Source organism: Oreochromis aureus, linkage group 4, assembly GCF_013358895.1.
Source record: "Oreochromis aureus strain Israel breed Guangdong linkage group 4, ZZ_aureus, whole genome shotgun sequence".
NCBI classification, from domain to species: Eukaryota; Metazoa; Chordata; class Actinopteri; order Cichliformes; family Cichlidae; genus Oreochromis; species Oreochromis aureus.
In genome coordinates this window covers 1,823,865-1,850,000 of record NC_052945.1, presented here as the reverse complement: position 1 = coordinate 1,850,000, position 26,136 = coordinate 1,823,865, and the positions used below count along the sequence as shown (strand labels likewise).

At 48.3% G+C, this 26,136-nt stretch overlaps 1 protein-coding gene and 1 long non-coding RNA gene across 5 annotated transcripts in view; one reads left to right on the top strand and one right to left on the bottom strand.

The window, feature by feature from the left end:
- LOC120439739 overlaps positions 1–4,737 on the top strand; it is a 5,352-nt gene extending 615 nt beyond the window's left edge. Inside the window, exons 2-3 of the long non-coding RNA XR_005612712.1 lie at positions 3,208–3,315; positions 3,529–4,737. This is a non-coding gene — a long non-coding RNA (uncharacterized LOC120439739). The remainder of the gene's footprint in view (positions 1–3,207; positions 3,316–3,528) is intronic.
- LOC116318624 (caskin-2-like) overlaps positions 1–26,136 on the bottom strand; it is a 58,017-nt gene that overhangs the window by 17,635 nt on the left and 14,246 nt on the right. For all 4 annotated transcript variants that reach the window (XM_039610699.1, XM_039610700.1, XM_039610702.1 and 1 more), the window contains 7 exons: positions 12,348–12,399; positions 6,027–6,124; positions 5,784–5,929; positions 4,760–4,855; positions 2,181–2,311; positions 1,305–1,413; positions 975–1,083 (listed from right to left, as the gene is read on the bottom strand). In XM_039610699.1, coding sequence (XP_039466633.1) covers positions 975–1,083; positions 1,305–1,413; positions 2,181–2,311; positions 4,760–4,855; positions 5,784–5,929; positions 6,027–6,124; positions 12,348–12,399 — 741 coding nt within the window. The remainder of the gene's footprint in view (positions 1–974; positions 1,084–1,304; positions 1,414–2,180; positions 2,312–4,759; positions 4,856–5,783; positions 5,930–6,026; positions 6,125–12,347; positions 12,400–26,136) is intronic.

Here is a 26,136-nt window from a genome sequence, read left to right as displayed (position 1 = left end):
GTCCAGTCTTTAGTTTTCGGTGTGAAACGCTCAGCTCTAGTTTTAGTTTTCTTTGTTATGTGACGTGTGTTCGGTCAGCCTGTGAGACACAACATGAACACGGATGCTTCTGCAGCCCGACCGCGGCGACAAACACCGTAAACTGAGAAGGAACCAAAACATCTCACTTTCGTTGTTAGCTTTGTGCACATGTGATGTTTTTACCGACGTTAGCCGATGCCGTAACTTCTTCGGCTAAAATGTTGCCCAGTCTTAGTTTGAGTTCAGTGAAATAAGCGGAGTGTAAAAAAACACGTCCCCGTTAGGAATAAGAGTTTAATAACAGCAGTCTTGAAGGAAATTTCCACATCGTGACTTTCAGCACTTCCACAAAGACGGAGAGGAGGACAGCGCACGTAGAGGGCCGAATCACAAGATAAGCAAACGTTTTCTATAGAAGCTGAAACACATTTGTCGGACAGTCAGCCCGACTCTGTAGCACAGACGAGCGGCTGCTGACGCAGGCGCAGCTCACATCAATAATTCATGTGCGGCGCGTGCCGGCCGAGCGCGGACCAATTATTCATCTCTCTGCGCGGCAGCAGTAAACGAGACGGGAACGTCTCCGTCCGAGTTTCAATCACTTCTTCAACACAACCGCTCATTATTCCCTCAGTCTGTTCCCACAGGAGCTTCAAACGCTGCAGGATTACGGAGCGCGCTCACACGCCGCACGTACAGCGCCGCTAACTTTGATGCTGGATCTGCTCTTTGAAGCCGTGAGAGCGACAGATAAGAGTTTAACGTTATGTAACTCCAGATTTATACGCAGCCGCTGTTTGAATCGCAGCTTATAGACTCAGGTGATCAGAGCGAAGGACGACAGAGCAACACTTTGTGTCACAGGTCTCGTATTTAAGAAGTGTATTTGGAGCTGAGGTAGAGCAGACGTGGTGGGGGGAGTGAGGAGGAAGATGAGCTGGGTTTGATTGGACCTCGTAGCAGCTGCTTGATGTCCCTGCTGGCGTGCGAGGTGGTGAACTGGTTGACGATGTCCAGCGCCGTCTGGTTGTAGGTGTTTCGGATGTTCACGTCCACTCCGGCCTGCACCGACAACAACACAACACGAAGCTGTTTCAGTGATATCGCTGCAGGACCAAGCCCGCTCTTCTACTCACAGCATCTCATCCATCCATTAATCATCCATCAAATCTGAATCTACATTTCATTGGACATCAACCGAATGTTTTAAACAGATACTGCAGATCTCACACACACACACACACACACACACACGATGCAGGATGCTCTCTAAATAAACTCACATCCAGCAGCAGTCGGACCACTTCAGTTTTCCCGTACAGCGCCGCTTCGTGCAGAGCCGTTCCAGACTTGGTGGTCTTGTTGATGTCCATGCCGGCCTTCAGCAGCAGCCTGAAAGCAGACCAACGACTCACAGCCGGGGCTAATTTTACATCCCTGTTTAGGCTGAATACCTCCTTGTTCCACACGTCTGCACATTTAACACAGTTACTGTAGCTGCACACTGCACTGATCTGGGTCCTAATAACTGGCAGCAGGTGGGATGGACGGTACTTCTGTCCACTCTTGTTGCCTTGAACTCTGCAGTATTACAGTAATCAGTGATGATGATGATGATGATGATATCAGTGATATTATCAGTTTCACATTGAAACAAACAGCACAGGAAATAAGAGCCTCAGTGAAGCAGCTCGGCCTCATTTTCTCTCACTTATTATTCAGCAGGTGAAAGTAAACGTCTAAAATACTGCCTGTTAGATTCAGCTGCACACACACACACACACACACACACACACACACACACAGAGGAGTAGTTGTAAGCGGGATGAAACGCTGTGAAAGTGGGTCACAGACGTTGTAGTGGATTTCATATCTCTGCAGGGAATGTGAGGCATGAAGAAGACTCCCAGAAAAAAATAATAAATAACACACATGCGCGCACACGCACACACACACACACACAGCACACACACACAGAGCCAGCTCCACCATCCTCGTGCGAGTGTGCCGGCTCAGCGGTTACACCACAGACCACAGGAGCTCTGCCCTCTGATTGCAGCATCTCTGCAGCTCACACTCAGCTGTGTTCTCACACACACACACACACACACACACACACACACACATATATGCAGAGTTATGAAGCGCTCTCGTCTCACCGTATGACGTCCTTGTGCCCATTGCGAGCGGCGAGGTGCAGTGGGGTGGTGAAGGCCGAGTCCGTCGGCTCCTTCCTCTCGCCCTCCAGCAGCGCCACCACCATGTTACTGCTCAGCAACAGCTGGGCCACCTGAGGGAGGACAAGGAGGGGAGGAGTCAAAGAGAAGAAGTTTCCCAGAGTCAGAAGCTCCCACGGTGTGTCTTGATTCCTGTTTCCACAGCAGAGCCAAAGCCCGGGAAGATTCAGCTCATTAACACAGAGATCACAAACAAACATCCCATAATTATAAGATCACCAGCTCCGTGCGACGTGGACTTTCTTTCCTCAGAGTTTCAGTGATTTTTATTCAACAAATGATCCAGGACATGGTGACGTCAAACCATGACCGAATCAGACTACCAGGGATCACGCTCCCTCCCCCGACCCGCTTGTTTCGTGTACTGGCTGACATGCAGCTTACACAGTACTTTTACTGCTCTAACAGGTCGTGGATTACTCGTTTCCACTCGTCTGGTTCCAGAAACGTGTCGACAGCAGGGTGATGCACGACCTGCGTTATGGTTCCTGTGATGACATGATTTAGATAATTATGTTGAGGGTTTGGGTTTATATCTTCCACACATGCTCGTGTTTGTGGTCCCAGCTGATGTCAGCACTCCTTCCTCCCCATTCTAGAAAATGGACTCTTCCAGACGGCATTTTTAAAGTTCCCAAATTCCAAATCCTGAAGTTTTGGGCTTCAAGCAGGTTTATGAAGGTTGATCCTGGACGGACATCAGAGATAATGACATCCTGAGAAACAGGAAGTCGAGAATGCTGAGACTTGATGAGACTGGTAGACACGTAGTACCTCTTTACTCTTTTTGGTAATGACTAGACTGGCTACCGTCATCATCATCATCATCGTGAGCCTGTGCATGCAGACAGCTGACAGGTTATGTAATGAGTGCTAGCTCCGTCGTCGGTCCATCAGTTGTGAAATCTTCCACATTCTGCATGTTTTTGTTCACTCGCTACACCCACAGCGCGGCTCCGCCTGCAGACTCTGTGACCACGCGGGGCCTTTATGTGGGGAAACTGAAGAGAACAGGACGGAGACGAAAGGACGCGCGCGGCCAAACTCGACTCTGCAGGTGAGCACGAGCTAACACGTCAGTGACACAATCCAGATGTTTGGTGGACACAGCTGGACGCTTTAAGCAGCAGTGCACTCATGTGAACCCGATGACCCCGCCCCCAAGCGTTGAACGTGAAAATAAGTAGTAATGGAAGTACTGTAGTGTACTTAAAGGTAGTTACTGAGCATTTGCAGCCTGGCCAACTGTATTCTCCCTCTGTTCTCTCAGATGAGGATTTTTACAGATCAGTGATGAGGAGCCGATAAATGACCTCAGAGAGCAGTTCTGAAACTCCCAGGTGAGTACACCTGAGCTCAACTGAAGTTCAACTGAACCGAGGAGACAACACGAGTAAAACAAAACTTCAAGAAAGAAGAAAAAATGTGGCAGCAGAAGCTGGTTTGGATCTGTCCTGTCATCAGAGGAATGTCATCAGGAGGGACGCCGACCCGCAGCGATCAGCGTCGCTCCGTGTGGCTGATCGCTGAGGAGCGGGAGCTGAGCACCAGCTGATCGGGCGGAGGTTAACGCAAACACAGCAGCTGCAGGCGACAAGTCCCGGCATCGCCGACGCACGTCTGTGCTCCCGTGTTTGTGGGGACGCCATCTGTAGCCCACAGGGACAGATCCCACCCTCCAGCATCCTCGTGACCAAAGACAAGCGTCGTGAAATCCTGAAAACGTCGAGTGTTCAGGATTTCACGATGCTTGTCACAGCTGTCTGTACCACATCTGTGCTCCTCTGCATGGTTTCCTCTTCTTTGTGAACTCTCCTGTTCATCAAATCACAGCATCATCGCCGGGGCTATCTGCTGCTGCACACTGGGAATACTGGGCCACTGGTTTATGGAGGCTTTGAGGCATTTTGGCTGCTGGGCTTTTGTGCAACGGCCGAATTGGAGCGCTACGCTATCGGCTAATGCTAGCTGATAACAGCACATAACTGATGAGTGCTCAGTAACATCCAGTCACTCTGCAAACCCGGAGCTCAGCCTCGTTGGACCATCTGTTAGCACGGGAACCTTTAAAAAAAGCTCCAACAGCACAAACACGTGACTTAGAACAAAGATGGCTGACAGGAGGTCGTCTACAGATCCAGTCTGAAAACAGAACGATCCACCTGATCAGAGCGGCTGGCAAAGCAAAAAAGTGCTACGTATGTCTTCAGTTCATCTTCTCTTTAACACCCCCTTCCTAAAAGCACACTACTGTCTTACTGGGCCACTTCTGGAAGCCTACAGAAGGGCAGTGCCATGTATCTGTGAGCTCTGCCTCTTCTGTGGAAAAAAAAAAACATCCCTTTGTTTTTGGTCCTTTTTATTCTTTAGCTTTTTTGTTACCGATTAATTTGAATCCATCACATTTATTTTTGTTGACTGTTTAGTCTAAAACTAAAAACATTCACAGTATCTGTGTAAAGTGCACGAGTCATTTATATGATCAGCAAACACACGCTCACCTTAACTCGTCCGAACTCACAGGCCAGATCCAGAGGAGTCTTCTTGGCTTTGTTCACCAGACACGGGTTAGACTGATGCTGCAGCAACATCTCAGACTGCAACACACACACACACACACACACACGCACACACACACACACAGTTACAGTCTTTTTCAGCTTTGCATGATTCACAGTTGAAAATAATCCTTCTTTATCTGGTCCTCGTTCGGAGCCGCTCCTGCAATTATCAGTCACATGATCTCCACCCACGAACACGCAGAGCGTCAGAGGAGGGAACGCCGGCGTTAAACACAAACCTTACATTTACATTTGTCTGTGTTTGCTCACTCTGAGCCTCTGACAATCAGGCACTGTGTATGAAAATGGCTGATGCTGTACTTTTGTTCAGCCTGTTGACTTAAAGCTGAGAGTGTGCACTTGACTGTTTGGTGTAAAATCCTGTGTGGTGCTGTGAAGAGGCTAAGCTTCTGTAAACGCCGACACAGACGCCGACACAGAGGCGCTGCGGCATCAATCGTGACTGAGCAACGCTCCACTCCTCTGCCATATCAGGCAGCGAAGCTGAGACCTCTGCGTGAGCCGTCGCCGTCACTACAGCTGCCGCTAACCTACAACACGAGGCGCTCATTGTCCAACAGGAAGTAAAGCTGGAGGACAGGAAGTCATGGATGAATAATTCAGCATCGCTAGAGGATCCGATGTGAATCTGACTCCACATCACATTTATTACCCAGAGTTTGGGGTGTTTAACAGAGTGACCTCACGCTGCTGTCACTGTGAATAAACACACACCTGAGGAAGAAACAGCTGAGTGTGTGTCTGTCTGTGTGTGTGTGTGTGTGTCTGTGTGTGTGTCTGTCTGTGTGTGTGTGTGTGTGTGTGTGTGTCTGTGTGTGTGTGTGTGTCTGTGTTCATTTTTGCCATCATATAAACGCATATTTCATAGTTATTTGATCGCAGGTCATGTGACTAGCGGTGACACGTGTCACCTTCAGACTGAGGACTGCGCGCTCGCACTCACCACTTCGTAGTGTCCGTACTGAGCAGCCAGGTGCAGCGGGATGTGGCCGTCAAGCGAGGCGCCGTTGACCGAGGCTCCGGAGCGCAGCAGCATCAGGACCGATTCGGCTTTTCCCTGCCAGGCTGCGTAATGCAGCGGGCGCATTCCTGCACGACACAAACAACACAAAGACCGTCGGTGTGAGCAGATTTCAAACAGGTGGGGGCGGAGCCGATCACGAGGCGGTGTAACCGAGCGTCTCACCGTTACTGTCCTTGATGTCCACAGTGGCCTGAGCCTCGAGCAGCGCCGCCAGCAGCTCGCTCGTCCCTGTGAGAGCGGCGTGGTGCAGCGCTGAGAACCTGGCAGGGGTCAAAGGTCACACAGAGAGACAAAGTCAAACAACCCTCGCCGTCTAGTTTTGACTCGTTTGATTTTTCCAACATTAACTATGATGGAAAATATTCCTTCCTCACCGAGCAAAGGAAGTCGAACCAGTGACACTCCCAGTGTCTCGCCCTTTGGGGTAACTGCACACACACACACACACACACACACTTACTTTATTCATGAACTTCCTGTGCTGTGTCGTGTGTGTGTCGTGTGTGTGTGTGTGTGTGTGTGTGACACAAAGGCGTCACTTTCACAGCTCGACAGAGCGGCGTATGTTTCAGACTGAAAGCAGCTTCAGATCCAGCTGTTTGCAGCGTGCAGCTCAGCTGGATCCCAGCCGCCGCACACACACACACACACACACACACACACACACATCAGTGTGTCTGCCGCCGGCTTCATTCACACAGAATCAAAGCGCCCTTTGAAAGCAGCTCTGCTCTTTAATAAGAGATAACAGCGCTGCTCTTCTTCCTCACAACAACGAGATTCTGTGGTGATTTGAAATCGTGCATCCAGATTCCGCTCTGTGATGGGGCGTGTCTGAGAGCCAAACAAAAGGCTGAATAAACGCTCCGCGGTGCCTGGACTCGCCGCCGCACGCATGGAGAGAAGGGCGGAGGCCGACTATTGTGTGAGTCATACAGACCTGTGGGTGCAGGTAACGTCAACACCTGGCAGCACGTCGGCACGTCCAGATGTGCCGGGCTCTCCGCTCACGCACATGAACCAGCTTGAACGAGCTGGGCGTGTCACAGAGGTGGGCGTGTCACCGAGGTGGGCGTGTCAGTATGTTATCGTTCATACAGAAAACTGCTCCATGTTTGCTTTATGAATGAAATCTGTTGCAGACACAAACACCTAGAATAAACGGAGCTCCACCCTTCTGGAACGTCGTGGCTCCGATCGACTTCTTTCACATTCCAACTGCTGATGATGCAGCCCATCAGCTTTCACTGGCATTACATGATTTACAAAAATGGCTGAATGACTCATGCCTGTGCCTTAATTTTAAAAAGACCGTATCAATGTTTTTTAGTAAACCTAAAACAACCGTGGCTGCAGTAAAAGTTTGCTTGGGTGCACAAGAATTAATTAATGTTGAGGAATTTAAGTATTTGGGAGTGCTACTAGACTCTAAATTATCCTTTAAAAAACACATTAGAAAAGTAGTGAAAACTGTAAATGTTAATATACAGAACTTTAGACATATCCGCACATCATTAACAGACACAGCAGCGATTACATTCCTGCATTCTATGATACTGGCTCATATTGAATATTGTATTACAAGTTGGTCCTATACGAGCTCTGCTGCTATTGGGCCAATTGAAGTATGCTACAAAAGAGCATTGAAAATATTAGATAAAAACCTTTTCATATCACCATTGTCAAATTTTAGATAAATACAAGTTTTAAATTTTACTAATTTCAAATTATTTAAATCTGCCTGTCTAATATACAAAGTTATACATGGTCTGGCGCCTCCACCAATGAGTGATTTTATTAAACAAAAATCTAGCAGTGTTGCCGGGTCTCGACTGACTCGAGCCACTGTTAGAGGTGATTGTGAATTGACATTCAGGCGGACCACCTTTTCACAGAATGCTCTGTCATACCAGGGAGTGAGCTTCTGGAATAGTCTTCCACTGTCAGTGAGGAAAGTACAAGTCTACCCATCTTTAAGAGTCACTTAAAAGGGCGGCTGAGGGACACACAAACATGTGATCATGTTTAATAATCATGCTTTATATTGGACGGGAAAAAGAGTTAGTGTATTACTAAAAGGGAAACAACTGTTAGTGCAATGGGTGAACGCAATATCACGATAGTCAGGGCATGTGCAATACTGGGGTTTGTGCAATATAATTGATGTGTTTCCGTTATTGTTATCTATGCTGTCCTCTGTGTCCACTCTTCTTGTCATTTGTTTGTTCTAGTATAATGTGATGACTGTTTTTGTCTCTGTTACATGACCTGTAAATAGTGTCTCTGTATGTTTTTACTAACTTGTGTTTAACACCAACCTGCCAGAGGGTCTGCAGATGGAAATTAGCCCAAGGCTATAATCTGGCATATTTACATTTATTAAAATGTTCATTAATATGTATTGCCCCTCTTTCTAAAAAAAAAAATAAAAATAAAAAAATAAACTGCGACCAAACGAACACACACAACACCCTCGACCTGCAGGCGTCTGCAGCAGTGACCCGATGGGACCCGGCCAGTCCCCCGACCATTGCAGACAGACAATGCTGATCAGAGCTGCTCGTCTGTGGTCGGGGACTCATGCATCATTCTGCTCACATCCACGAGGTTCTGGTCTTACTGGTGTTTTAACTTTAAAGATCAAAGATCTCTTTGTGAGAACAGAGTAACTCGCTTTGTTCAAATCTACAGAACTTTACAACAAACACCTTTAAAAAGCACAGGATGGATGTTTGACAGGTGAGGATGTGAACACGAGGAAACTCTGCGACTGCTTTCTGACTTTGTGATGAAGTCACGAACGGCTCACGTCGAAGCATCCTCCCCCACATGTGAGGCGCTCAGCAGAGGGGCCGACGCTCGGGGCCACGCGTCCCGTGTAAAGAAAGCAGCAGAAACATTACAGGCGCTCTGCAGCGAGCCAAGAAAGACCCGAAGAAGAGAGGCTGCTTTGAGTGCAGCGCTGCTCTCCTTTCTATCTGTTGCGTAATGCGAGCGATGGCATTCATGTGCGTAGGAGACAGCGCCGAGGGCAACTCCAACAGTAATGGATGGATCGCTGAGAGAGGCAACAGAGAGCAGCAGGAGGAGGAGGAGGAGAAATCCTTCTGAGGAGTCAGGAGCGAGTGCTCGGGTCCAGCGTGTCGGTGTGCCGTGGAGATCGTTCGTCTGAACGGGCTGAAGGCTGCTAACGAGGCTGCAGACACTTTGTTATTAGCAGAGGATTAAAGGGTGAGCAGGAGGAGCAGGAGGAGGTGGTCACTCCTTTCTTATCAGTGAACATGCAGCTGTGCGCCACGTTTTGGGAAATGAATGTTTCACACGCTGAAACGGCTCCTCCTCACTTTACAGTCACGTCCACAAACATCTGGGACGCCGCCTCCGTGGGCTTCACGTATCCAGACGCGCCTGAAGTCCAGACTTTTAATTAGATTCTAACGAAATCTTTATTAAATCATGAAAAACATTTTCTTACAAAGTCACCTTTTATAGAGACTCCAAACTAACAAACTAACATGACGTCAGACTCCACAATCACATCTGTGTGAGGCTTAAACTGAGGCCTTTCTCTGGATCTCATCAAAACAACATTTTAATAAATAAATACAGATATATGATAAATAAATAGATAACCCTGAGATGTTTCAGTACCACCAACCTTTGTTGTTTTCATCATTTTATGAAGCAGATTTGAAGCTTTTTTCTATTTTTCCCATACAAATCTAAACAAAGTCAACAAAGTTCTTTGGTGTCTTTACTCTGCAGCTGACAGCGAGGGCGGGACCTTCAGACCGAAGCCGCCAGGACTCACAGACTAACCCTCACCTGACAGCCCCTCCCCCTCCGTTCCCTGTGGCACAGCGAGGGCCTCCCTGACCTCCCCTCTCATCACCTCCTCTCACCGAGCAGGAGGGCCACAGAAACAGAGAGACCCTGACCTCCTCCTCCTCCCTCTCTGCTGGTGTCATCCTACAGACTGGAATGCACTGCAGTGGTATTAAATACAACACACACACACACACACACACACACACTCTTGGACAGAGAGGGAAAGTTACAGCTGACATTTCTGTTGATAGTGTCACATTCCTGCAGAGGCCTGACCAATCACAGAGCTCTAAATCTTCCTCCGACTGCCGTCTGTCTGCAGGAGACGACCAGCAGCAAATACCTGATTTCCTTCGGACATCTCGTGCACCATAAAACAGGAATAAGTTGCCCCATGCTTGCTCAGTTTTGGTTGGTGGTTGGCTGCTTGGTGTCGGGGGCGGGACGACTACCATCTGTGGCGTTACTGAACTCTGTAGATCTGTGTTCATGACCTCGAGCAACAGCGTGTCCTCTGGTTTCCCTCTTTTTCATCTTTCCCTCAAATTTTAAACTGAAGAGCGACAAAGAAAGTCATAGGAATCATTCACAGGGACAAAAAGGTGAAACTAAAGGGTCTGAAATCAAGCTGCGCTGGCCTGCCTCAGCTCACCGACACACGCAAACACCTGACGGCGACAACCACGCAGATCGAGCTGCACATTGAGATCTGCTGAAAAAAACGGGAGCGCGCTCAAACGGGAGCGCGCTCAGACGGCAGCGTGCGGACGCAGGCCTGAGTCTGAGGAATCAAAGAGATCATCTTCCAATCGTCACCGACCAAACTGACACAGAGCTTCAACACTTGGCCCATCGGGAAGTGAAACTGTGAAGGCTTCATCGTCTCTAACACACGTCCACGGCACAGAAACTACAGCGTAAGGCAGTGGTCGGCGCTGTGACAGCCGCTGGCAGCTCGGGCCGCCTCCCGAACAAAAGGCCTGATCCGCCGTCATCCAGGGAGCCATTCCAGCACCGCTCTCCATGGAAACACATCCAAGCATGGAGCCAACGGGCCGCCGGAGACCTCAGAGCAGACTCAAACACTAATTTGTCTCACAGGGACACAGAGAGGCCTCCTATTATACCCTGTGTGTGTGTGTGTTTCTCACACTCACACACCAACAAAGACAAACGATGTGAGTGATGAATGGCCGACCTGACCAAAGTCCTCCACAGGGCAGTTTCTCTCCTCACCTGGAGAAGGCGGGTGCTTGGTGCTGAAAGCCAATCAGAGCTCAGAGGAGGAAACCGCCAGCTTCTGTTCAGGCAGCGTTCTGGCGAGGGCAGCGAGGGCCGTTCGGTTTCATTCAACACTCCTCTCCTCCAAGCCTCTTGCCTGCTTTCATTTCTTCGATTGATCAAATGAACCATCGTGTGACCAAGAATCAAAGATGGAGGAAAACTGACAATGAACTCTGACCCACTGCTCATGCCACGCGGTGGCGGTTATCAGTGATCCAGTGACATCGTACGTAACCACAAATCATTCGTAGTTACAAACTGTCAGTGCGTCTGGATGCTAATGCCCGTCTGTTTGTGACGGAGGCTTCAGACGGGCTGAGGCGTGAGAACGTCAGAGGGTCAGCATCAGCAATGAGCTGCCAGCGTGCCGGGCGAACACCCGAGGACTGTGGGAATCTGTGTGTTGTGTTTAGATGCAGCCGTGTGATAACAGAGCGAGGAGGAGGAGGAGCTTCACTGCCCGGCGAGCCACCAAAACACCCCTCTTCTTGCCCGAGATACACCTCCACACAGAGGCCATTACATCCAACACACACACACACACAGTGTGTTTCCCAGGGTCCGTCCTTAAGGAGCTCACTTGTCTCCTCTCTCTTTAACCTTTCCTGACCTCTGCTGTCAGCGCTGTATTAAGTCATCCAGGCTCTTTGTAAACACTCCTATCTTAATGGTCAACGCTCTCCCCCCTGACCTTTGACCCCGCTGCCATCATCCCTCCTCCTCCGGCCCTCAGTGGAGCCTGCAAAAGGAGCCGGACACTTGAAGGTGTCTCAGGACTGGCGCGGTGGTCTCCAGACGGTCTGTGAGCCTTTGTGTCGACTTAAAGCTGAAAAGAGTCAAACGTGTGTTTTATGAAGCTCGACGCTCAGCTGACACTTCCTGATTTATTGTTCCAGAAACAGGCAGACGTCACACCTGATACACCACAGAGAAACCTGGTGTTGATGGGATATTTGACCTGGACATCACAGTCTAATTAATTCAATTTATTTCTACAATAAATTTGTCAAACAGCATAAATGAATGTTTTATTTGTTTATCCTGCTCTATTATTATTATTTGACCTCCAGGGTGCACAGAGAGGATATAAAGACACGCCCGTCAGATTGAGGAGGGAGGAGGACGAGGACAGAATAAAGTCTCCTCGTCTCCTTCCAGGCTGCCTTTAAGCAGCCGATAAACGTCTCAAACCAACACGCTAAAAAACAAAAATAAAGAAGCTTTAAACGAAGTTTTGAATCTGCTGAGTGGACGGAGCACAGAGTGGAAACTTTTTATAGGAGCTCGGGGAGCAGAGAGTAAAAAAAGCTCCCTCGCTGGGAGGAGCGGGCCCAGAAAACGTCTTTTTATAGTGTTGACTTCATCACTCACCCATCTGAGTCCTGGTAGTTCACATTCAGCCTCTTAGTGGAGCCCAGCAGCTCTGAAACACAAAAACACACAGAACATGAGCGCCTGATCGTGGTCATGTGATCGTCCACGGAGCGAGCGGATTGGTTCAGGTGAAGCTGGACGGGAGAACAGCTGGAACACATGAGGTTAAAAAATCAAATGTACACGAAGCTCTTTGACTTAAAGACTGAAACCGAGAATAACGCTGAGCTAAAGGATGATGGGTAATGTAGCATTTAAACCGACAGCAACAGCGTGTCTGTTTCTGACAGACAGACCAGCTGTTATAAACCAGCTGCAGGCCGACAGGTGAAAACATGAAGAACATGAATAAAAATGAGTTTTTTCTGAAGTTTCTGACAAACTCAAAAAGAAGAAGAACCACTGCTTCAAGCTAACCTTGTTCTGATTGGCTGCCATTTGCAAACAGAAGGTTTAAACAGCAGATGGGCGGAGCTTCTGTCTGTGATGCTACACATCTGAAAACGAGACGTTTTTCACATTCATGAACCAAACGACTGCCTCACTTCCTCACAAACTCCTCCACCGCTGTCTTTACAGCTTTGAACGCAGTATAATGGCAGATGCATTATGGGTAATATTGATGTGTTTGTGGCTGTCTGATAGGTTAATTTGAACTTTGACCTTCCTGTTTGTGTCTTACTGCTGTCCTGCTGACAGCGTGCAGGGTCCAAACTGGCCGCAGTGCCGTCCTGCACGTGATTCATTGGTAAAACCTTTCTTTTCAGTGGTGGTCAGAGGCGTCTGGACCACACGTGGAAGCTCATTAGTCGGTGATAACGTCCATGTCTGAATGCTGCGGGATGACGGGACGTCAGAGACTCTCTTCCACCGGAGGAAATCCAATCAGAGCCAATGGGAGAAGCTTCCTGCAGCAGACGGGGACACCCGATCGTAAATCGTCCTCCCGAGGACGCTTCATTAGCCTCTGGCCCGGCCCTGACCTCCTCAGCAGGTTTGCTGCTCAGAGACTGAGAGATGAAGCTCGGCGCCTCTTTGATCTGCTGCCAGAAAAGTCTCCTCGCCGCCGGGGGCGACATCACAGACTCGCTCCCGTCCTCGTCTCGCAGCCTCGTTTTCACTGATGCCCGCAGGAATGCCGTCCTTCTTGAAGCGAGTGGGTTCCCAGACGGTCCAGGCTCTGTTTGGTATGGTGGCGTCTAATCAGCGCGTGATCGTAACGCCACGGTCAGCGAGGGGAAGTCAGAGCGCCTCTCTCCTCCTGAGCCATCAGCAGTCAGAGCTCTGCGCAGGTTCAGAGCTCATGGAAACCAGTTTAACGTCTTCTGACTTCTCATGTCAAAACCTGTAAACACAGCGATCAAAGGAGCTGCAGTGTTTACTGTCAGGGGTCAAAGGTCAGCCTGCACGGAGTTCACAATAGAGACCCAGACAGTGGATCCACCCACAGACACCACCTCCACTGTGAGGCTCAAAGGAGAGTCTGCTGCCAACGTCCTTAAAAACCCACCTACCCCCCCTCACCCCCTCACCAACAACAACAGCAGCGTTTGAAGTGGCGAGGATCTCGGGGAAACACGGCAGGCTCGCCCGCCGGGATCACAGCGCTGCTTTGATAATGACCTGGATTTCATAATGAACAGGAATAAATCAGCTCGAGCCGAGACGCAGGAACGGGCTGGGAGGAAGTCAGCGCCGCGGCGACCGCTCTGCTTCACCCACACGCTCAGACAGAGACTGGACGTCCAGGCGGAACGAAACGCCATCATTTTATAATCACATCTATAATGTGTTTGCTTCATTTTTACATAAATGTTCTGGGTTTGTTTGACAGCAGCAGGCCTTGGAGTCGTGAGGATCACGGAAGTTGTGTGAAATATGTGCCTGTTTTTGAAGATCTTCCTGACGACTCTGCTGCAGATCTAACACAGGACTGGAGGTCTGGAAACCAGCACAGGGAAGGATGTGGACCAGCCTGCTGCTCCCGAGCTCTGTGTGCACCAACAGTCGGCAAAGCTTTGCTTCTAATGCAGCCGCGATCAGGCGGGGACCAAAACGTCCTTCTGCAGGAAAATGACTGGAAACAATTCAACGATCAACACGATTAAAAGTAAAAAGGAAATTTAGGCGGTTGAAAGTGAAAGCATTGAATTTTTTGTTGTTGGAAACCAAACAGCGGTGGCCACCAGCATGCAACTCGCAACCTTTACCCACCCCGCCAGGTTGGAGGCAACCTAACAACCTCCAAACAGTTGGGTCTGACTGACACTCACTGCAGTCACTCTCAGACGGGTGGGTGAAGGGTAATCCAGTCATCAGTCTCAGTCAGTCTCTGCCCGCGAGCAAGGCATCTCTCCAACAGAGACTGAGCATGCTGCGCTCGGGTTATATTCCTGTTTAACGCGTTTGTGTCTTTCTGCAGTAAAACTGCCATCCTGCAGCAACTACGTCACTATTCAAGGAGGAGTCTGTTTCAGATCTATCAAACTTCACGTAGTTGCCAACTTGACTCCAATCGACTGCAGACTGATAGCAGAGCGACTTCCACTGACGTGTTGATACTGCAATGTAACTCTAAAGACAGCAGCTGAAGGTGAGCGGCTGCAGACCCGGTTCCAGAGAGTGATGAGAGATCAAGAAAGTTCATCCCTCACAGTCGGAGTAATGTCCGACAGTGTGGCTGGGGTGTTTCTCTGATTGGCTTCCCGCCAGCATCTGTCCAGGACTCCAAACAATCTGTACGCAGGATGTTTTACTAGAAGCTCTGGTGGGACAGGCAGCAGTGTGTGTTTAACCTCTGGGCTTGAATTAGGAGTGCCGTTAAAAACTGGTCTTTATTACTGAAATGATTATTTGAATGATTAAAAGTTAAAATTAATGACAAGTTAGAACATCGGTCACACACACACACACACACACACACTCCGAACACTGACATCATGATTGGACGTTAACAAGGCAGGTTTGACATCCACACCGACCCCCGGCAGCTTCTTCATCATCTGCTGCACATTTTTCCAGAGTTATTTTTAACTGTATGTTTGTGGAGCAAGGCGTGGCCGGGTCCCAGCAAAGGCTGCAGGCTTCTGCTTTTTATAATTTCAGCTGAAACGTCGGCGTCCTGCAGTTCAGCCGCCACAAGAATGCACAGAGAGGAGGAGGAGGAGGTTTTCTGCAGATTTCAGCGGTCTGGTTTGGGATGGTGAAGTGGATTCTGAAAGCAGATCCGTTGTAAAAGAAAAAAAATTGAAGCTAAAATTAGCCGCCCGCTGCGAGTGTCTATGATTAGACGTCTGCAGGCTGCGGCTCACATCTTTTTGTTTCTCAGCTGCGTTTAAAACAAAGCCATGAAAGACGGGACGCTGTGGAGCCGCGTGGAGGCCGGCAGCGCCATGCTGGCCCTCCTCCAAACACGCCACAACAGACTCAGAGCCACAAAGTGAAACTCCTGCAGATTACAGCGTGCAGTTCAAACACCAGCGCCTTCATGTGGTTTAGCAGGTCACATGACTGCAGATATCAGCCAGCGAGGCCAACAGTACACGCTCAGCCTCGTCAGCTGATCGCAGTCTGACAGCTTCAGCGTGTCCACCTGCTTTTTAAGGAGCAATCTCGGGTTATCGGTCAGAGATGTATCTGTGCGACTTCGTCAGTCTGTGGAGGAACTCCTCTTCACATCGTTGCTTCAGCTCATTCATGCACAGCCTCTCAGGCTGACGTCTGGACTCAGATCGTTGTCCTGCTGATGACCCAGTTTGGTCCAAGCTTTAGCCGTGGGTCAGACGGCGTCACGCTGACTCTAGAACAGTTTGGTGCTCAGAGGAGTTCACAGTCCACTCAGTGACTCCAGGAACCATCGTCCCTCCACCTGGTCTGAGGCGTTTGGTTTCTTCCAAACTATCGACAAACATCACACATTCACTCTGCGTGGTCTCTGATTCGCCAACTGTGAAACAGCTGGAGACACTCATACTGTAATAAGTAAAGCATTGTAATGCTTCAAGTCAGACAGGGTGAACTTTGACCTCTCTGTGTTCGGGTCCCAGTCGTCCAATCGTTTCATGGAAGACAACTTTGACCCTCACTTCCTGTAAGTCTGTCTCGTTTTACCAGAAGCTTTCGGTGCGTGACGAGTCCTTCACAGAGCCACTCGGAGCCGTTTTGCTTGATGAAGCTCGGCTGGTCTCGGAGGGAAACACGGACACCAACCAGTGCCTCTTCCTCACTCCTCCTCTTCCTCCTCTTGGCCTTCAGAGAGACTGGCACGGGAACACAGGAAGCTCTGCGAGTGTTTGTCCAAAGCAGGAGTGCCTCTTATCTGCTGACTGAATGAGGACAACGCAGTGAAGATGAAGACGTCCTAATGTCTTATCTGAGCTCTGACGCGACGAGGACACAGGGGGAGGCTCGTCCCCGCGCTGCGTCCTCTGGCTCAGAGAACCTCCCTAAAGGGTGGACTGAGAGCCAAACTGGACCGCAATCACAGACTGTCTAACAGTCTAGTGTTTGTCTGCTGGATCTGCTCCAATAAAGCTTCGTGAAGTCCAGAAAAGGAATCATAAGGGATGTTTAACGAGTTTATTCTGCTGTGCGTCTGAATTGAAGGACTACTTTTATAAAGAATGCATTTACTGTGAGCTTCAGTTCATTTTCTCCTGCTTCGGTTCAAACAGTTAACCAGTAAGGACCAAAGTTAGAGCAAAATGTCTCTGAACCCTGGACAAACGAGATGCACTGGTTGATGTAAGCAGCTTGTTTCAGACGCAGCATGAGCTGAGCTGAAGCCTCATTTAAATAAAGGAGGATTATTTTGAACTGTGGATCATGCAGAGCTGCTCCAAAAACACAAAACACAAAGCTGGAGATGAAAAAATGTCATCTTTGATTTAGTGTAGCTCATGAAGCTCAGCAAGGAAGTAATCAGCCCTTCTGTCCTTTCAGAGTAAAACACAGTCTTTAAAGAAGCTACAAGCCTGAAGCTTAAAAACAGTGAAGGTACCTGATGGAGGAAATCCAGACTTGTGTTTGACATGTCAGTATGTTTTTGTTGCTTTCAGCAGGTTGTCCTTCCTCAGAGAGCAATAAAGTTTAAACGTATTTGAATAACACACCTGAGACACTGACGTGGATTTTCATCATCCTGGGTCAGTGCACCTGTGGTGTTTATGAGTCAGAGAGCGAGAGCAGCACATTTCATAGTGTGTGTGTGTGTGTGTGTGTGTCTGTGTGTGTGTGTGTGTGTTGCAGAGGCGTCGAGCTGTAACCTGACCGTGACTCAGTGTGGGAGGAAGAGGAGGGGCTGGTGTTGTGTTGACGGAGGCTCGGCTCTCAGGGACAAAGCCGTGGCCCTTCCACACTTCCTGTCCCAACACTATTGTTCCACAGGGCGGGAGCGGGCAGCGGACCCCGCCCTGAAGGAAACAACAAAATCACTGAGCGAGGAAAACTTCCTCAGACTGACTCTCTCAAGTTACAGTCTAGACTCTGCAGTCCACAGTGGGGAGCTGACACACACACACTTTGAAAGTTGTACATATTTTCAAAGTGACTTCTTGTTATAGTTTGATACTGTAAAGCTCTGAGGCTCCACCCCAAATCTCTCTCTGAAGCTCCGCCCCCTACAGAGGTCTGTGCCGGTGATACAAAAGTCTGATGTTTACGTGAACACGTGCTTAAACTGCAGCATGACAACAGTTTAAGACGTCTGCGGATGTGAGGAAACAACAAGAACACAAAGTGAACAAAAACAGTTTTTTTATTCTGACAGGAAACCAGAGCGGAGACAGTGTGGTGGGAGACCAGTGTTGGGACTAACGCGTTATTAAGTAACGCGTTACAGTAACTACGTTATTATTGTGGTAACGAGCACGGTAACTAGTTATCATGCCAAAACCAGGAACGCGTTACTCGTTACTGGGATTTAGATAGGCTCGTTACTCGTTACTTCGTGTGGTGGATATCGCGGAGCTTCCACAGATTCAGTAACATTAGCAAGTGGTGGAGGCCAGCAGGTGGATGAAGGAAAAGGGAGGCAAGAGGAGAGACCCGAAGCGGCCGCCGGTGTCAGGTGAACTGAACTTCAGGTAAGAAGTTATGACCTGCAGTCTATCGGAGTCAGATATAAACCAAGTTTAGGTGGAGTTTATTTTCGGTATGCTGACATTTTCGTACTGCGTGCTAGCTAGCATGACGGAGTTTCTATACAGCTGTGTGGGTGCTATGTTACTGATGTTGAACTTTATTTTGTTCATATGGTTAATTATTAGAGTTGCCAACCGTCCCCTAAAAACAGAATCGCCTGGTATTCAGAGAAAATATTACGCGCGTTTAGCACTGAGGTGAAAAGGAACACAGTTTGTCCCGGACTTCAGCTACAATGAAAAAGACACAAAGCTGGAGCTGCACAGCTGCCTCTTCTTCTCTCATTCTCTCCTGTTTCTACTTCAATCACGAAACTGATCAATGATCAGCTGATCGGCTTTTCTCTCTTGTTTATTTATCGCCCACTTTGTGCCAGAAAGAGGAAACCAGCGGATGTCGCGTTAAACAACAGCAGCACGTTTAAGCTTGATCAGCTGTTGTTAGAATTTATTTAATATTAATTTCTAGTATCAGCTGATGTTTGCTGGAGCCACAGCTGTAAAGCTGCTGGTCATGATATCGGTTTGGTTATCTGGTGAGAGGGAAACATGCAGATGAAACCAGGAGATGTCCTTACTGAATCATCAGAGCTGAACAGGTGATGGAGAAACAGGTTTACCTTTTAGGTGACATGAATGAGTTGAAGGGAAGTTATGAACTGTTTCTGAGAGACAAATAACACCAGGATCCTTTTCTGAGTAGCTGACAGCTGGTAACTGTGCAGGGGCGGGTCTAGCAAAGTGTTGCCAGGGGGCCAGGTAGGGCATTAACAGGGAAAGGGGGGCACAAAGAAATACTTTTCTTTATTATTCTCATTTAAAATGTCTCGCTTTTAATAAATAATTATCTGAGTCTTACAACAAACAATTGATAGATTGATACATATATACCATCAGAACAGTGTACATCACTGTCACAACAGTGTTTGTTTTCATTCAAAGGCTTTATGATTTTTCCTATAATGGTGGGCCGGTCTCTAGTCAAAATGCCCGGGATGATTGTTTTGTCCCAGTCCAGCTCTGTATGCAGCTCATCTGCAGTCTGGTGTTACCTACATCTTCCTATTCAGAAGGCAGAATTTCCGAGTTCTGAGTACAATCAAAAGCACCACGACTGCAGTTTTTGTGTTGGATGTAAAAAGCAGGCTAGAATCATGGCGGCGGTCAACGACGGTCCAGGCGTGATTTCTCTCGTGGAAATGTGCACATTATTTTTCCTTTCTGTTGGTAGGTGGCACAGTGCACTTGTGGCAAGTAAGCAAGATAGAAGACTGGCAGTCTGGCTGGGTATCCAGTTACGGAAGCAACACATTAACAAGAGAATTCTGAGTTAAACCAAAGTTACTTTCCCTAGTAACTAGTTACTTTCCCTAGTAACTAGTTACTTTGAAAGTAACGAGTAACTTGAAGTAACTGAGTTACTTTTGATAGAAGTAACTAGTAATGTAACTAAGTTACTAATTTAAAGTAACTTGACCTACACTGTGGGAGACAGCGTGATGGGACCTAACTCTAAAACATGACAGTCACACAGCAAAGACAAACTAACCGATCAACACAGCAGAGTGAAGGAAAAATACTGCTTATGGTGAATGAAGTCTGGAGGAGAGTGACATCACTTCCTGTCAGTAGGTGAAGCAGTGAATGGATCCAAACACATCGTCCACTTAACTGTGTGTAAAACCTGTTTGCATAAAAATGATTGCCGCAGTCTGATAATCCCCATCGAAGGAGCTTCAGCTCCTCGCAGCACAAACTTTTCTCCAACTTCATGAGAAAATTCCAATAAATTCTTCACCCTCCTGCCCTCTGGGAGGCGCTACAGGAGCCTCCGGACTAAGACCACCAGGTACCGGAACAGCTTCTTCCCCACAGCTGTCAGACTCCTGAACTCTGCCTCCTGACATCTGACCCACGTTAAACTCATGGACTGAACATACACACACCCACAACCACTAGCACTTTACCACTACTGTATAGCTCTGTGTAGATAATCATTCTGTACATACGATAATTTTTAATCCCACAACTGTTTATAACTTACATAGTTCACATTCTGTATAACTGTATATCTCAGATTTCTGTATAGTTTTTATTTCATGTTTATATCCTGTTCATAGCCTGTACATACTTATAGAATATTCATAACATACTTCACACTGTGTACATTATAACATACCATAATAGACCCATTTCTGTAATATACTTACACATCTCTATTATTGCTAATTTATATTGTAATATATCTATATCACGACTAAAGCACTTTCTGGATGGATGCAAACTGCATTTCGTTGCCCTGTACCTGTGCATGTGCAATGACAATAAAGTTGAATTCTATTCTATTCTATCACTCTCAGTTCCACGGAGCAAGTCTCACCATGAAGGATTTGCATCTGCAGGCTGGAACCGCTCTATTGGCCGCCTGATAAGAGCGACGTCATGCTCGCAGCACAGCTGATAAGAGGGCCTCATTCCTCACTCGCCTTCCCACCTCTGCGTAAACCGCCGACGCTCTGCGGGCTCAGCGGGAATGTAAACACAGAGGTCTGCCACGGAGGTTCCACACACACAAAACCATCACACACACTCTTCAGGCAAGCCTGAGCAGACAAACGAAGGGTGCACGAGCCCACGGTCCATTAACGTACCCTGTGAGCTTTGGTTCCAGTGAGGAACCGAGCCATGGCCTTTATTTTGAAGGGAAAAGGAAACTCAAATGTCAACCTGAACTTGGATGTGAGGTGAGCAGCCGATACGAGCGGCTTCAGAAAACCTCCCACGATGAAGATGCAGGCAGGAAAGTCGGGCTGGTTTTGACTTTTTGTAAGAGCTCAGGTTAGCCCGGCCGATAGAAGCTTGATGTCCCTGAAATATTTGGAGGTCTGATCAGAGACAGCAGATCCACACAAAGCACAGTCTGCAGGTCGGGGACTCCTGCAGTCCAAACATGCTGGACGCCTCACACTTCAGGGTGACGGTCACCAGCAGTCCACAGGAGCAGCTTTTACTTTTCTGTCTCACTGTGGACGTTACAGGAAGTGTTTCTGCTGCTCCAGTCTTGCTGTTATTTGTCACTTTGTGTCACTTCCTGTATGACGGCAGGTGAAACCCGACACGAGCTACCAGCTTAAACATCAAAGTTAGTCTGTTTTTTTAAACACAACACGCAGACATGTTTTCTAATAATTCGATTACTCTTCATCCAACAAAGAGGTGAAAAAGGTTTGATGAGCAGACTCGGATCCTTCACAGCAGAAGCAGAGAGGAACCTCAGAGTTATGAGAAGCTCCAGTATCCACACAGAGAAGGCCTCCGTCAGGTGATGTATCCATCCTCTGCATGCAGGCCCGTCACGCACGCTGACTGATGGAGGAGAAGCAGGGAAAGACTTTGATCTGAGGCCGGGCTGACAGCAACGAGCGGCGGCAAACTGAGACGAGCCATGGTGCAGAATGAAGAAGTGCAGAGGAAGGGAGGAGAGGAAAGAAACAGAAGCTGGGATCGGTTGTTTCCATCTTGTCAGAGAAAGTTTACAACCGATTAGCTTAAAAACTGAAGCAGGAACAAGGAGAGCGTCCCTGAGCGTGTCCTGGTGCAAACACACCTGTGGGATGGTCACGGTTCGATCTTAAGGTCAGAGAGGAGACTGAAGCAAAGCATGAAGCTCGACTTTCAGCTGGGTCATTATCACACGTGAAAGGTTTCAGCCTTTATCGTCTGACCGAGCGTTTGTGTTCACGTGAAGAAATCTGAAAACACAAACGTGTGCACGTCAGACCGCCCTGTGGACGGGGCTCGGGTCAGCCGATAGCCGACCACGATGAAGGGTCACGATAACGAGCCTGAATAATGACCTCGTGGCATTCCTCAGGCTTCCAGTGATTTGTAATGTGACCCTGACAGATGCAGACACTGCTCAGGACAAAACTCAACACTGAGCTTACAGCTGTTAAAGACGTTTTAAATGAGACTGAGACATCACATTACGAGCTCTGTGAACCTCTCTGCAGTGGCAGAACAAATCAAACGGGGAGAATCTGCATTTCTGACCATCTGCAGGTTCCTAAACCTTCATTTTTTCCTCACTGAGTGGTTAGAAGTGTGTTTCAGTTGCTATTTGCCAAGAAGCCAGAGTCAACAAAGCCTAATGAGGACGCTGAGATGGTTTCCTGAGTGCGCTGACAGCCGTCTCTTTCGCACTCTGCTGTGGAGACGCTGATCACGACCCTTCAGGCCTGAGCGCCGTCCAGAGCGGCTGGCAACTGGGACTGCACGGATACAAACTCCTCATGAATACATGGGGCTGCAGGGCCCGGCCTGGTGGAGCTAATGGAGTGGGCCAACAGTAAATATTCACATTATAACAGCAGCTGGTGTTTTTATCCTGTCTGGCAGCTTTTACAACCAGAAGTATGATCTGAATACTTTGACTTTTCCTAGATCTGCTCTGTATTACATACACTTTCACTTATTACATGATAAGTGGGATACAGTATGAAAATGTCTGGAGCCCTGCCAGGGTCCCAGGGCTCCAGGCGACCAACAACCGAGAGCAGACCCCCACCCCCCCTACACCGAAGAGGTCCAAGCCATCCCAGACCACCAAGGGAGTGGGCCAACAGCCACACCAGGACATCCAGCCACATATCCTGGAACCTACAAGTACCCACAGCACTTGGGGGGGGGGGGACCTCAATTTCCCACACCCCACCATGGGTGGTGGTCTGCAATGACAACGTCCTGGAGCAGCACCAAGCGCCACCACCACAGAGAGTAGACTGGAGTGTGGACATGAGTCCTGGGGCTCATCTGCACACTGAGTCATAACACCAGCCATCCACTCAATTACAGCAGCTTGTTAATGACACACTCACCGTCCCACAGGAGGCACGTTTAGACTCAAACCTGAGAGTCTCTGAGAGGGAAATTTGGGCTGAGAGCTGCTGATGAATGAATGGCTCGGACATGCCGGAGCACAACTCTTTCCTTCAAACTGTTCGTGTAACAACAGCTTAATTATAGCCAGCCTACAGGCTTTAAACACACAGGCAGCATCAGGACTGTCGGTGAGTGCCAAACCAACGGGGCTGGGTGGCATTAATCATGAGGCAGCTGAGATTACTCAAGTACGCGCTCACTTAAAGAAAAACATCACACTGTCTGCTGACTTAAACAAGCAAAATAATTTTATTGCATGAAAGAACAAGATCGTGATGTTAAAGTGCAAACTGAATCCAGCACAGAAACAACAGCATTATATCGCTCTTTGCAAACATCTGCACCAACAGCATGCTAACATGCAGCTAACACTGAGCTAGCTGAGAACCCCAAGTGACTATAAAGCTAAGTGTATGCAGACTCCAGCCCAGCAGCCAGAGCCTGAACAGTGATGAGCAGCCAGGCTGGTGTTCATCTTTCATTAATACTACAATAAAGATTGTGAGCGTGTCCTCATCAGCACAGGGATCTGTGCACTACTTTTAAGTAATGTGATATGTAATAGATTACTTTTTTTGAGAAATAGCCCCAACAATGATGCAGCTAAGCAGTAGTAAACAGCACCGCCAGGGTTTTATTAGTATTTACCAGTAAAACATTATCCATGTTTTACTGGTGACAGAACATGCAGGACTGTTACTGGTTGTCCTGCTGTCACACGAATGCATCTAATGGCCCTTTAAGCCTAACTAGCTTAAAAGCTCCTTTAAAGCCATTTTATCTTAGAACTGCTTATTTCAGCTAAAAACGCTCTGACAGACAGAAGCCGTCGATCTTCTGTCCGGTCTTTCAAGTATTGTTTTCCCAGTGAAGTGGTTCAGGGTGGAGCGTGGTGTGTGTTCCTCTTCCTATCCCAACCTCAAACAATAAAGAGGCTCAGGACTCGGCACATATTGTTCGGGGGGGGTGTATGAGCTCAGCTCCACGCCCGTTCCTCTTTTCCTCACTGACAAAAACCACCTTCAATCTGGACAGTTGCAGCACCAGGACCCCCTCCTCCTCCGCCCCCTCCTCCAGCCTGCTACATGTGACCGGGCATGCCTGTGTGGCCGATCAAGCCTCCACTTAGATAAACTGACATTCACAGCCGCAGGCAGAGGCCACAGAGATGACTTTTTTTTTACTTGTGATTAATCAATGAGGTGACAAAAACAAACGTGAGAACACTGAATGAGGGTTTAATGTCTGAATAAAGTCATGAGGGGTTAGGGGTCGGGTCAGGGAGTGTGGCAGTCTTCCTTTAGGGCTCCTATGTGATTTCCATGAGTTTAGGAGGAATGAGAAGTGGCTGATTAACAGTGAGGTGAATGAATGTTACATTTTAAGGCTAATGAATTTAATTATTTACACAAATTTTGTAAACCTTAACTCTCTGAGCTCCTGACTTCCTGTAAGTGAGGGGAAGTGTATGAGTGTGTAATAGAGCTGAATTACCAGCCTCTGAAACGATGTGTAACATCTTTACTTCTTGTATCATAAGCACCAGCCTGCTGAGATATTTAATGTTCAAAGGATTATTATCCAAACCCTGAAACTGAAAGTTGAAGACAGCTAACGAAGGTAGAAACAGTCCGGTCTGAAGACCAGCTAATCCAGGAAACAGCTGTGACCTCAGAAGCCTGAACCTGAACCACAGGACAGGTGAGAAAGCCTAATCAACATAAAGGTGTGACATCGCTCCGTCCTCTCCTCTCTGCAGGAGCGAGCGCCTGCTGGCAGCGCCGTGAGGCCTCGCTCGCCTCCCTCTCTTTGGCTGAAGACTTCAGGAAACACTCGGCGTGCTGCTGGTTTTCACCGGAGTCAAATTCCAGCCTCATCGAGCAGATCGAAGGTACTGCCGTGGGCTTTGCATACCAGCGCCATGACATCAGCGCCTCTATTCTCCCCTCCGCATTCAAACGCTGCTCTGCTACTCAGACAATAGCTGGCACAGATACAACACGGGGGCTGGGGGGCGGGTGGGAGTGGGTGCTGGAGAAGCAGAAAACCGAGTAAAACTTGGAGCTCGTAATCCGCAGCTGTGAGCAGGACGTCACGCTGGGCCGACGGCCTCAACCCGCACTCATCTCCGAGCCTTTTATCACCGTTAAAGTGTCGGAGTGAGCAGATCTGGACAGACGTGCACAGGCCAGCGCTTCGGAGGGAAAATAAAGCTGCTTTTTTAGCATCTTACCACAATTCTGACCTAAATTAGAGTGCAGTGAATTCCTCTCATGCTCAGTGGTGGGAACGGTTCCTCAAACAAAGTCAGAGGCAGATCAGAACTCATAAGTCAGACGCAGGACAGTCTCGCTAACAGCAGAGAATGAGAGTCCGAAGAAACGGCAGTTTGAGCTTTTTCCTCTGAGAAGGAACGGTTACTGCCGGAGGCCCGGGTCAAAGCAAGCTACAGATCACAGCTGGTTTCAGGTGGAAGAAACTCGTCACAGGACGATCTGTCATTTCACCAGGAACGCTGGTAGCAGGAGACGCACCGGTTTGATCCATGAGATCTACTCACTTCAAAATCATCCTTCTTTATTTTATACAATCAGAAAAAAAAAACATTCTAGCTCCTCCCCTTTAAGCCAGCTTTCTTGTGATTGGCTGCCCCTTGTACACGGAGGGTTTGAACAGCATATCTCTGCCTGGGCTGATAACATAAG